The sequence below is a fragment of the Pinus tabuliformis genome, chromosome 2_2, assembly GCF_031772625.1.
Source record: "Pinus tabuliformis cultivar Carrire ecotype Pingquan chromosome 2_2, CPIR1, whole genome shotgun sequence".
Taxonomy (NCBI): Eukaryota; Viridiplantae; Streptophyta; class Pinopsida; order Pinales; family Pinaceae; genus Pinus; species Pinus tabuliformis.
Genome location: NC_142300.1, coordinates 1,161,263,141 through 1,161,275,544, shown reverse-complemented (window position 1 = coordinate 1,161,275,544; position 12,404 = coordinate 1,161,263,141). Strand labels below are relative to the sequence as shown.

Here is a 12,404-nt window from a genome sequence, read left to right as displayed (position 1 = left end):
GACAATATGACAAATCCATAAAGACATCAAGAAGAAGTCTTTGACCTATAAAACTTCTTGCTTATGAAACCCATGAGGCAAGCATTACAAAATATATTTTGTCTTTGTCTCTTCATTACATAGATTAATAATTACTTAGTCCATATGAAGACCGAACCTAGTTACACTTTCTTCAACACTCCCTCTTAACTAGGGAGGTATTCATACATTATTACAAGGTGTTTGGACATTTCAATCTGAGGAATTGACATCAGAAATCGAATTGGTAATCCATCTTTTATAGCATCATAGTAACCAAATTGTTTCCACAACAAGGCCTTGACTGACAACTCTATCTCTCATTAGATCAGAGCACAATGTTGGCGAGACCAATGGCTATAGACACCTTCATCATTGTCTCGCAAGGTAGATACCCACCCGAGTGTTCACTAAGTATGACCTTCTAGGACTGTTCTTATCTTGGGTTCCCAGCCCTCAAATAATATCGGTCCTCTTGCTTACTCTTATCTTGGATGCCCTACACATCCTCAAAGAGTATCAGATGCTAGATGATTACCCAATCCTCCCATTCTTTCTTCCCAGGTGAAGACAAGAATGTTGTGTCTATCTCTCCCTCTCAATCTGGGAGGATACAGCCACCACGTATCTATATTTCTCTTCATGGCGTTCACTGAGACTTATGGCTGTTAGTCCTAGTCTATTGTATGACACATGAAATAGAAAACACAACTGTCACTCCTTTTTAATCAAGGGTGACCCAATCCAAGCTCCCTCTTGATCAGGGTCTTGTCAGAGCTCCCTCTTAACAAGGGATTCTCCCTTTCATCAACAAGTTCTTCTTTGTGGGTCCTTCAACTACTTGATCAACTTCTTTCCTTGATGTCATAAATTCAGTTGAGTTTCTTTCTTGTAGGGCATCAACGATTGATCACTTTCCTTCTTGGTTCATCATGTCTTTTGTTTCTTTATGGAACGTGGCCTTCTTGATACATATCTGGAACCTTCGTCATATAGCTACTTCTTTTGCTTCTTGCTTTTTTAAGGAATTTCCATCCACCACATGGGTGCCAGTTGTACTTGTACATACAACTCTTGTTCTAGTGGCCATGCATGCACTCATCCAGATATTATTGAAGAAAACATAACATTTAATCAAATTGTACCTTACTAGATGGCTCTTCATCATGGCATCTTCCTATAGGTATCAACATCCTGCATTCATGTTGACACATCTCCCAAAGATATCCATTGTCACGGGTCTCCATCTTTTTCAGACTTTCATCAAAGTCTTCATATCCTTTTGGGAGATTTCCTAGTCAAATCTTCTTGGTCTATTGGATGTTGATTGACCTCATCATGTTTGCATATCTCATGATCTCTTCCTTCCTCACTTATTCCACGAGCTTTTAATTAGAGTTTCTTAATTGTAGTCAACCACCTCATACTTCATATGAGGACATATTATGTTGATTTAATCTTAGTGTGACTTTATGCCTTCCTACATCCTTTTAGAGGAGGAGATCCTTTTTTCTTGATCATGCTTCTCAAGATAGAAGTAATGATCCATGTTACCTGCAACCATACGACATGACATTATAATATTAAACAAAAGCATACATACCTTGTTTTACCTTCAGGTCATCGGGGCTCCCTTGATTGAAAAGATCTTCAATCCCTTGATCTACTTCATCTCATCACATCATCATCTCATAGATTCCATAAGTTGGAGTTCCTGTTGAAACACTTTATTCTTTTCTAGATTAATGAACCCTTCGATGAGGATTCCATCAGAGAATCTTGAGGATCTTTCATATCCCCATCTGGCAACTGTTTCATTCTTGATGTATGATGAGCCTTGTCCTAGATGAATTCTTCCCTTCCTACAATGTCCAGTGAGGTTCCCAAGAGATATATCCTTCAAGTTTGACTACCATGGATTTTGTCCTTCATGATTCCCATGGTGATGTCACGAGCTCTTGTTCCTAATGATGCCACGATGCATCTTATTATCATGGTCATATCTATAACACAAGATTTAGGAGCTTATGATAGGACCCTTTTGTGAGGAATACTATCTTACTCATAGGAGTGATTTGTTATTCCCTCTTTCCTTGGCCCTTTTCCTCAGCTTCCTCCATCTTTCTGGCGATATGAGCTTCTTTCCATAGCATTGAATCTTATGCTATTCTATCTTTTCCTTAATCTTATACTATTCTGTCTTTTCCTTTCCTTTCTGCACATAATTGTGTCCTTCAACTTTTTTGCCTTCTATCGAACATATCTAACATAGATACCACAAGTTGTTGAATGCGGTAACCTTCTTTGTTCAGGGATATTTGTTACCTTGATGATTATCTTCTTATCATCTTTCCTAGATCTCTCAATTGAGATCTCATGAAGATATTCTTTCTTTCTTTGATACCTTCATTTTGTGTAGATTGGGTCTAAGTGATGTGACCTTCTATATTGCATTTTTCAGAGAATGTATCCTCTGGCATTTCATATATCTCTTTGATGTCTTCTTTCTTGGTACATGGGGATGACAGAATCTTAATAGTTCCTTCCCATGAATTCAAAGAATACCTTTTCCTTAATATGTTCATTGACTTCTTTTATATATGCGAATTATGACAATCCTCCTTATTTCATGCAAGGACCTTTGATGACCCATTCAATCCATAGATCTTCTTGCAGTCATGAAGTCATTTAAGCAAACTTGATTATAAAAATGAAAGATACTTACTTGACAAGTGGAGATGAACTCTTCTACTTGATCACTTTGATGCTGGTTGGATGATCTTCTCTTCGATGGAAAGCCTTTCTTCAATGGAAAAGGTTGCTCCCTTTTGATGAGGATGATTTGCTGCTTCCCTTGGATAATATTCTTCTAGGGCAAGGAAATGATCCTTGCTTTTATAACGTAGAAGGTGATGACAATGCTTTTTCTTCTTCAATATGCTTTGCCTTCTTTAGTAGAGTAGATCAGGATTGCTGCTAGGGTTTCAACCTGTTTCAAGATGAGGTGATCTTTGATTTTGAGATCCTTTGAGTTACCTTGCTTTGTAAACATCTTGATGAGGGTCTTGGTGGCCTTTTGATGATGGTTGTGGAGACACAAGTTCTTGTTGTTGTAGACTTGATCCTTTAATCTTGAGAAAAACCTTCAAGTTGCTTTGATACCCTTGAAGATTGATCCTTGTATGTCTCTTTGCTGCCTTTCCTTTGACTTCTGAACCTTAGCTCTGATACCATGTTGAAGAATCTAGGGCATCTGAGTTATGATCAAATTCTTCTAGCAATGATAACAATTTGTGAAGTACTTTTACTTTTCTTGTTAACAACATCTTCTTCTTCTTATTATTGTATGTTCTCTTACTTCATCAAATAGTTATAAAAAACACAAGAGACAAGAACACAAGATGTTGGCTCTTCACCAGGGCAAAACCTCTCTCTCCTAGAGAGGAAAACCCTTCTTTGAATTTCTCTTATTGAAACCTTGATTGACAAATTCCAAACACTAGACCCTTGACTTTATCATGCTTCCAAGACCTTGTCACTGGCTCCTTTTAGTCACCTTATGTTTCTTCCTTCTTGCACTGCTTTGCACTAGAACTAGGGAAATTCGGTCCCAAGTCTAATAGCCTTTTATAGTAGGCTTCTTTCCAGTCTTCCTTATATTTAAACTCAGTCTTCTGAAGAATCCATTTTAGATCTCTTTTGTGCACACTTGATACACCAGGTCAAGTTCTCGTCTTTACTATGGAAGACTTTCCTTTTCTTATATAGGTTTCGGTCTCTTCTAGATCAAGACAGAGACTATTGTTTTCTCTCCTTTCCATACTTCACATTCCCTTACTTTTGTGTTATGGTTCCTTCTTGTTTGCAATTCGTTCCAACACTAGATAACAGACTTCGTGTCTCTCCTTGTTCGCAATTATTTCAAACACTAGATAACAGACTTTGTGACCAATGGATATCAGACTTCATGACTATCTCTTTCCTGAAGTGAACCTCGGTCTATTTTAGTGATGTGAGGTAGGTACAAACCCGAAGCATAATCTCAAATTATTGCGTTGTATTTCCTTTTGTTCTTCGTTGAGTTGTCTTTTATTAATGCGCTGGAATGTTGACTTCTTCTTCGCACTTTATCTCAGAGCTTGACTGAATCCACTATCCAAATGAGGACACAGTTCCACCTTTATATATGTGGACTGTCTTCCTCTTCTAGGGTGACTTATCTTTTGTGGGTAGGCCGACTTCATCAAGGGATAGTTTGATCATATTTGAGCTGACTTTATGGAGTTTCTTGACAAGGTCTCGGAGGATATAATTTCTTCAATAAATTTCCCTTTTTATGGTGTAACAATACTTCATGACTCTAAACTATATTTATGACAATATGACAAATTCCTAAAGACATCAAGAAGAAGTCTTTGACCTATAAAACTTCTTGCTCATGAAGCCCATGAGGCAAGCATTACAAAATATATTTTGTCTTTGTCCCTTCATTACATAGATTAATAATTGCTTAGTCCATATGAAGACCGAACCTAGTTACACTTTCTTCAACAGATATATCCTAGAAGATCCAGTATCGAGTCTGCTCGTGCGATTGGAGTTCGTGGTGGGAAACTATACCGACTCATGTTTCAGCCTCTTCGAGCTATGGTAGTGCAGACCAGTAGCAGTGATTTATGTGAGCCGTGGCACAAGAGGATGGACCACTTGCACCATGGAGCTTTCAGGGTGTTGAGGGAGATGGTTATCGGGTTGCTAGATTTTAGCACTTAGCATCATGATGTGTGCAGGGGGTGTGCTTTGGGAAAGTACTCCAAGACACCTTTCTAGAGTAGTAACAACAAAGCTGCAGTTATCCTTGAGTTGACTCATTCTGATGTATGTGGTCCTATGTCCCATGTCTCATTGAGTGGATATGAGTCTATGTGGCATTCGTTGATGACCACTCCAGGAGGACCTGGATTTACTTTTTGAAGACAAAGGATGAGGTCTTCCGACGATTCCAAGAGTTTAAGGCTCTTATGGAGAACCAGATAAGGAGGAAGATTAGGGTGTTGAGATCAAACAATGGGGATTTGTACACTTCAGTAGAGATGATAGATTTTTGTGGGAGTGTTGGCATCAAGAGGAAGCTCATTGTGCCTTATAACCCTCAACAAAATGGGGTGGCAAAGAGGAAGAACATGACCATTGTGGGTGCAGCTAGAGGCTAGAGCGATGTTGCATGATTAGAGTTTACCTTTCTTCTTTTGGGCCGAGGCGTGTAACATTGTTGTTTATTTGCAGAACAGGAGCCCACAGAAGGTCTTGGCTAGCAAAACTCCTGAGGAGATATATACCGACAAGAAGCTGGAAGTTGGGCATATCGGGATATTTGGGTGCCTTACATATTCACACGTCCTTGAGGAGAAGAGGACAAAGTTGGAACCCACAACAGAGAGGGGTATCCTAATGGGTTACAATGAGACCAACATAGCCTACCGCATATATCTTCCTGCACAGAGGAAGATTGTCCCGAGGAGGGATGTGACATTTGAGGAGGAGAGGGATTTGAGGAGGTCTCGGGAGGTTGATCAGGTAGAGCAGTAGACTCCTCAGCAGGGGGTCACACCACAAGTTTCAGGTGCATTAGGTGGTACATCTGGATTGGGAGGTTCACCTTCTTTAGGGGTGACAGGTTCACAGGGTACAATTTCGCCTGTCACAAGCTCACCTGGTGCAAGTTCTTCAGGAACAATATCTCAGAGTTCAGGATCTCCTTTAGTTATTTCAGAGCCTTCCTCACCAGGAGGAGAGGCACCAGTTGAGGATTTTCCCATACCACCACAAGAGACTACTACAGGGAAGAGGAAGCCAAGATGGCTTCGAGAGACCCTGAAGGAGGCTCAAGAGGCAGTGGGGAGACCCAAGTGGTTAGTGAGGGAGAGTAGACTGCCAGAGAGGTTGGGTGGCTTTGTGGCAGATGTTGTGGAGACAGAGCCAACTAGTTTTGAGGAGGCCGCTAGACAACAGATCTGGAGGGATGCCATGGTGGAGGAGTATGCCTCTATCATGAAGAATGATGTCTGGGAGGTAGTGCCACATCCTGATGGGAAGTCAGTTGTGACTTCTAGGTGGCTCTACACGGTCAAACATGCAGTAGATGGTAACGTTGAGAAGTTCAAAGCTCTGTGTGTGGCATGAGGGTTCACACGGGTACAAGGAGTTGACTATGAGGAGACCTTTGCACTAGTTGCTCATTATACTTCCATTAGAGCAGTGATATCTATAGCAACTGAGATGTGATGGAGGATTCACCAGATGTATTTGAAGACTGCCTTTCTCGATGGTGTTATACAGGAGGAGGTGTACATTGAGCAACATAAGGGCTTTGAGTTGCATGGGAGGCAGTCTCATGTATGTAGGTTGAAGAATGCATTGTATGGATTGAAGCAGGCATCGAGGGCATGGTAGGAGAGGATAGATGCCTACTTGCAATATATGGGTTTCCAGAAGAGTGATGTAGATCCAAACCTATACTTTATCCTTGTAGGTGACGATCCACTCATTCTGGTATTGTATGTGGATGACTTGTTTATTACAGGGGAGGACAGTCTCATCCAGCACTGCAAGAGAGATCTTGCTTCAGAGTTTGATATGACTGATATGGGGTTGCTGCATTACTTTTTGGGGTTGGAAGTCTAGCAGGAGGATGGGAACATCTTTGAGGTCTAGGGCAGGTATGCAGGAGATATCTTGAGGAGATTCCGTATGGATGGTTGCAGGCCTATGGCTACTCCTATGATCACCAACTGAAATAAGGTTCATGATGCTAATTTCGAGTTGGTGGATCCCACTTTGTATCGTTAACTGATCGGTTATTTGATGTATTTGGTGAACATGAGACAAGATATTTGTTTTGCAGTCAACTCATTGAGTTAGTTTATGATGGAGCCCAGGAGAGTACACTGGGTGGTTGCAAAACATGTGTTGAGGTACTTATAGGGCACAATGGATTATGGGTTGGACTATGTCAGATGTGATGGGGTCAGATTGATTGGTTGCACAAACTCAGATTGGGTTGGCAGTGTCAGTGACCGGAAGAGCACTTCTGGATGTTGTTTCTGATTGGGCTCGACAGTTGTGACATGGTTTAGCAGGAAACAAAAGTCAGTGTTATTGAGCAGCGCAGAGTCAGAGTATATGGCAGCTGGTCAGGCAGGGTGCAAGACCTTATGGCTTCGCAAGATGCTTCATGGTCTTTTTGGTCAAATGCTGAGACCAACTACAATTTATTGTGACAATCAGAATTGTATTAAACTCTCTGAGAATCCAGTATTTCACGATTTGTCAAAGCATATAGAGATCAGATACCACTTCACCAAAGACTGGGTTCAGCGAGGGGCAGTCAAGCTTGAGTCCACTCATGAGCAAGTAGTAGACATTCTCACCAAGTCTTTGCCATGAGAGGTGTTACTAGGCATTTATCCCTTTTAGCCTAGCAGTCACATTAATAACTTTTGTCTTGGTGACATTTATGAGATATATTAATGTCATGGGTGGAAAAAGTACTTAAAAGTGTTGTACCATGTACTTTTATAATATTAAAGTCACTTGTACTTTATAAAGTGACTTTATGTATACAATGTTAAGTGTACTTTTCTAATATTAACTTGAGTTGAAAAATCACTTTATGAGAAAAATAGAAAAAGGTACACAACTTGAAAAAGGTACTAGGAGGCTTTTAAGTAATGGGGCCAATGTGTGAGGGAGGTCATTTGGGAGAATTGATCTCAACCACACATCTTGAGATTTGGACATTAAATTTCATCCATTGGATCCTAGGTTTAGGGATTCAATCTTTTCTAAGAGACAAAAGAAGAAAAAGGAGGCTCATTTCTCACTTCACACTTGAGAGAGCATGAGGAGAAGATGAGAGAAAACTTCAAGGAGAATTCGCAGCTAGAGGAGGGCTCAAACTCCTAGGCAAAGGAGGCAGCTACGGCAGCACAAAATCGAGGAGCAAGGCAACCATAGGAGGCACACAATTTGAGGCAGAGGCACAAATTTTGAGGCAGAGGGTTGCACAATTTTTGAGGAGACAGCAGCACAAATTTTTGAGGCAGCTGATAAGGGGAAGCACAGAAATCGAGGCACACTCCAGTGCAAATTTCGAGGCACATTAGTCACCTTCAGGCATGGATTTCGAGGCATCTACAGCACAGAAATCAAAGCTGAGTTTGCACAGAAATCGAGGTAGATTTGGCACTGATTTCGAGGCAGAAATTTCTGGGCATGAGAATTTGTGAAATCTGAAAATCATCAGTGGGCACAAATTTCCGGATTTGCATTTAATGTTTCAGCTGTGAAGGGAGATAAGTACAGTGATTTATTTATGTACTTAGACTAATTTTCTCAAGCAATAAAATCCTCCTTTGAAAACCGGTTTTCCCCAAGAGGCTTTGGGGTTTTTTTGGGGTTGCTTTGACCAAAACAAGTATCTCTCATGCTTGAATGCTTGCCAAAAATTATATGTTATGCTGATAGGAAAGTGAAAAATAGTATAAGTACTCTTTGAAGGTTTACAATTAACGCATTCTGAAATTTATATTAGCATGCCAAAACATGTGGGTTGGGCCAAATAAACACATGCAAACTTGTAAACTTGGGTAAGGGTGCAGATCATTAATTTTCTACATCTAGTCTGTACACAAATATTTGCAATCATGTTTGATGGATGTTGTGATTTACCTTATCGAAGCATATAATTATTTGGAGGGTAATCTGATGACCATGAATATGAGGATGTTGTGTGCTTATGAAATTTGTTGTTTGGTTATGATTATATTGCCCAATCCATATTTGTTGTTGCTGGCTTGTCCAACCTTCTCTGTGATCTTATTGTTATAGTTTAACAAATCTGGTAGCTGCAACATGTCTATTTGTGGCACGTGCAACCCTGTAATTGCATCAGTGGTGTAATGCTGATTACCTAAGAGACCTTTGGCATAGTGGTATTGATTTTCAGAGCGTTGGTCGATGTGTGCTTATGTAATTGTTGTACACAAAATTGACTCTATGTTGATGCATATAGATGTGATGCATGTTATATGGACTGCAATTACCTTATTTTCAGATGAAGAGAAGATATATACTTCCATGTTGAGGTTAATCTGGGTTCCATTAAGATAATACCAGACTCATGATATTCTTGATCTCTAAAACCCTTGGAAAGTTAGAACTTGAACATTAGAAAAGGTAAATATAGAATAGTAAACAATCCTATGTGAAGGGAAAAGATTAGCAATTGGCATCGTGATCCCTCAACTGTTTTAAGGGAGCTAGCAACTACAGATTTTGGGTCTATTAACAATGTGGTATCCCACACATTCTAACTGAACATCTGTTCATTGAGGCAAGTGCACATGAATAATAAATAAAAGTGGGCTGAATTGAACCACACAAATTGACTCACAATGGCAGTTGGTTACTTGAGTTTGTCTTTAATGTGAGTAATATTGAAACTGATAATGAAAGATTGGAGAAAACCAGGTTGTAGCAGAAGATTGCTCTTGCAATTGCAATTCTTTATTTAAACTATAAGTAATACCTCTTACGTGTTTCACTCAATTTATGTTGAAATTTTGCAGGTATTTTGAGAGGCTTTGAACGAGGATATTCTGCCATTGCTTCTGATTTGGAGAGCAGAGCATGTGCTAAGGGAGATGCAAATTCCAGTGTGTGTAAGGTATTGGAATTACAGATACAAAACCTGCATTACCTCAATCACATTAGAGTATTCCAGTTTATCTTAGTTTCTTATTGATTTGGGCTTCCTTACTGTTTCTAGTACATTAAGGTGAAGTATGACAATCACAAGTGACAAATTCTGCTGAATGTATTTAAACTTTTCTTAGTTCTGCTTACACTCAGTATTTCATCTATACTTTAGATGAATGCATGGCAAAGGGAATACACCATATTTATATAAGCATGTAGTTTTGAGGTTTTCTTTTCTCTTTCTTTAATTGTAGAATTGGATATTTTCTTAGTGCCATTGTATAATGCTTAATGCAGGATGTCAGCCAGAAAACACATGTACGCACATTTTCTCAGAATTTATCAAGAAATGTACAGACTGCAGCATGTCCAGAAATGACTACATATTTTCTAAGTATTTATCGGTCCCCAAGAAATGCTCACTGGCCTAAAATTGTAGGGGATAGATTATCAGCAGGACATATAGCTTCACACTCTCTAAACAGGTAAAGATTTATTTTGAGTACCTTATCGTGTTGGGTAATTTAAACTTTGTAGGATTTCAATGTAGACAGAAAGCATATTAAATGCTTATTTTAATGATGCCTTTTTCTGATAGAAAATTATACCCCGCAGGGGGTCATAAGTTTTAACTTTTAAGCTTTTAACATGGCCAAAACTAATTATTGAGTTTGTAGAAAAATATCTTTGTACTTCACTTTTGATATTCTTTTAGAATTAAGATTTTTGTGGTTTTTCTTAGTGTTTATATTCTTGTTTTTTTGTTAAATACTTTGATTGTTGGATTTGCATCCTTATTTCAGTTCATCCACTTATTTGAAGCGGGGTTTTGCGACTGATTCTGGTAAGGCTGATTTACATTTTTAATTTTTAAATTTCTATTACAAGATTCATGTTTATTAGTAACATATTTATTGTCAATATTCTTGGGGTAATGTTGTGTGTGTGTGTGTGTGGATCAAAATGCTATCCATAAAAGTGCATAAGAAATAAGACCATACATCCTAAACTAGTTGGTAAAACGCACAGTAGAATCACAAGCATCCAAACACAGGGCAAACTTCAAAAGGGTTAGCTTGAATGTTGTTTTCCCCACATGACTGGTAACCAATGATTTGACTCGCTACAAACATACATTACTATCAGATTGGTTGTAATAGAATTATTCCTATCGGTCCTTTGTTCTTGAATTTAGTGATGCCAATTGAATGCCTATCACTAATTTGTTGGTGTAACACTCTTGCATTAAATGATTTAAGACGTAGGCATCATACTCTCACTATTTCAACTGTCACTGAATGCCACATTGATATGTCACTCCTAACTTTTCATTTATTCTTGAAATGTAAAATTTTGATTCAATTGCAACCACTTTGATGAGTGCAATTGACTTAATGTGACACTGTTGATGGTCATTATATAACACACTGATGGTCTTCTGATGTTCATCCTTATGTACTTGCATAGTGATATTGCACGTATCTCCTTAGATACAAGCTACCGTTCTTACCAAAATACTCTTAATTCTATATGCAATGGTTAATAAGAACTTGTCATGTAGCTTTCTCAATTAAAGCCTCCACAACCTAGTTAGTTGCCATCATCATCTCTTAACATCATATACCAGTCAAATCTCCAGCTTGCTTAGGAATTGTATAAATGGGATCCAAAGGGATCAACGTCAAAACTGTTGAGAAATCTAGGGCAGCTAGATGAGGGCGATTTTTCTTACTTTGATAACTGTTTGTGATGTTATTTTACTTCAACTTGATGTACTTATTAATTTGCTTCTTCTTATCTTGATTATTATGGTGTTCTTATCGTCAAACAACTGCCAAAACATGAAGATAAATAGAACAAATGGACACAAGATGTAGGCTGCTAGCCCAAAACCTCTTCTAGAGAGGAAAACCCACACAAAATTCTTCTCTTCTTATAGAATCTTGAAATGATGAATTCCAAGACCTTTAGACCCTAGACCAAAATCCCTCGAAGACCAAGTCATCCTCCTTTTAGATGAGCTTCTCTTTCACAAAGTCAACCCAAGTCAAACTGATTCAAAACTGCTGTAATTTCATCTATGATTTCAAGTTCGGACCTTCAACTTCTGACTGCAGATTTCAACCTTCCTGCAGAAACCCTAATTCACACGTGTGGCAAAAACGTGTCTCTTTTCTTCGTTTGTCTTGCTTTCTTCTAGGTAATGATGTTAACATTGATCCAAATTTCGGCTTCTTTTAGTAGATCTGCAATTCGGTTCTGTAGCAATAAAGTGTGCCCTAATTCCTTCGCACATATGGTAGAATGTGGCCCAAAATCAGATTTCAAAACTTCGATTTTTTCTTTCTTCTTTGTGCTTCAAAAATGAGCTTGATTGATTGTCTCTCAAATGAGGTCGAATGCTTCTTATAAATAGGTTTCTCAGGGGACAAGTTACCTTTATGTGACCGACTTCTTCTCTGCAGGCCGACTTGGTCTTGGAGGGACATTTTGACATATCTTTGACTCAAATAAATTCTTTGACTTGTTACAAGATGCCCAAATAGGGTCTTACATATGCCAATGCCTTTTTTGACTCCTTGACTCTACAACTAACCCTAGAAGCACACAATGGGTGCTTTGAACTA

The 12,404-nt window shown here is 38.9% G+C and overlaps 1 protein-coding gene across 1 annotated transcript in view; it reads left to right on the top strand.

Moving 5' to 3' along the window:
- Positions 1-12,404, top strand: part of LOC149197551 (dihydrolipoyllysine-residue acetyltransferase component 2 of pyruvate dehydrogenase complex, mitochondrial-like) — a 175,766-nt gene that overhangs the window by 37,517 nt on the left and 125,845 nt on the right. Inside the window, exons 2-4 of the mRNA XM_089405882.1 lie at positions 9,648-9,745; positions 10,075-10,262; positions 10,581-10,621. Coding sequence (XP_089262008.1) covers positions 9,648-9,745; positions 10,075-10,262; positions 10,581-10,621 — 327 coding nt within the window. The remainder of the gene's footprint in view (positions 1-9,647; positions 9,746-10,074; positions 10,263-10,580; positions 10,622-12,404) is intronic.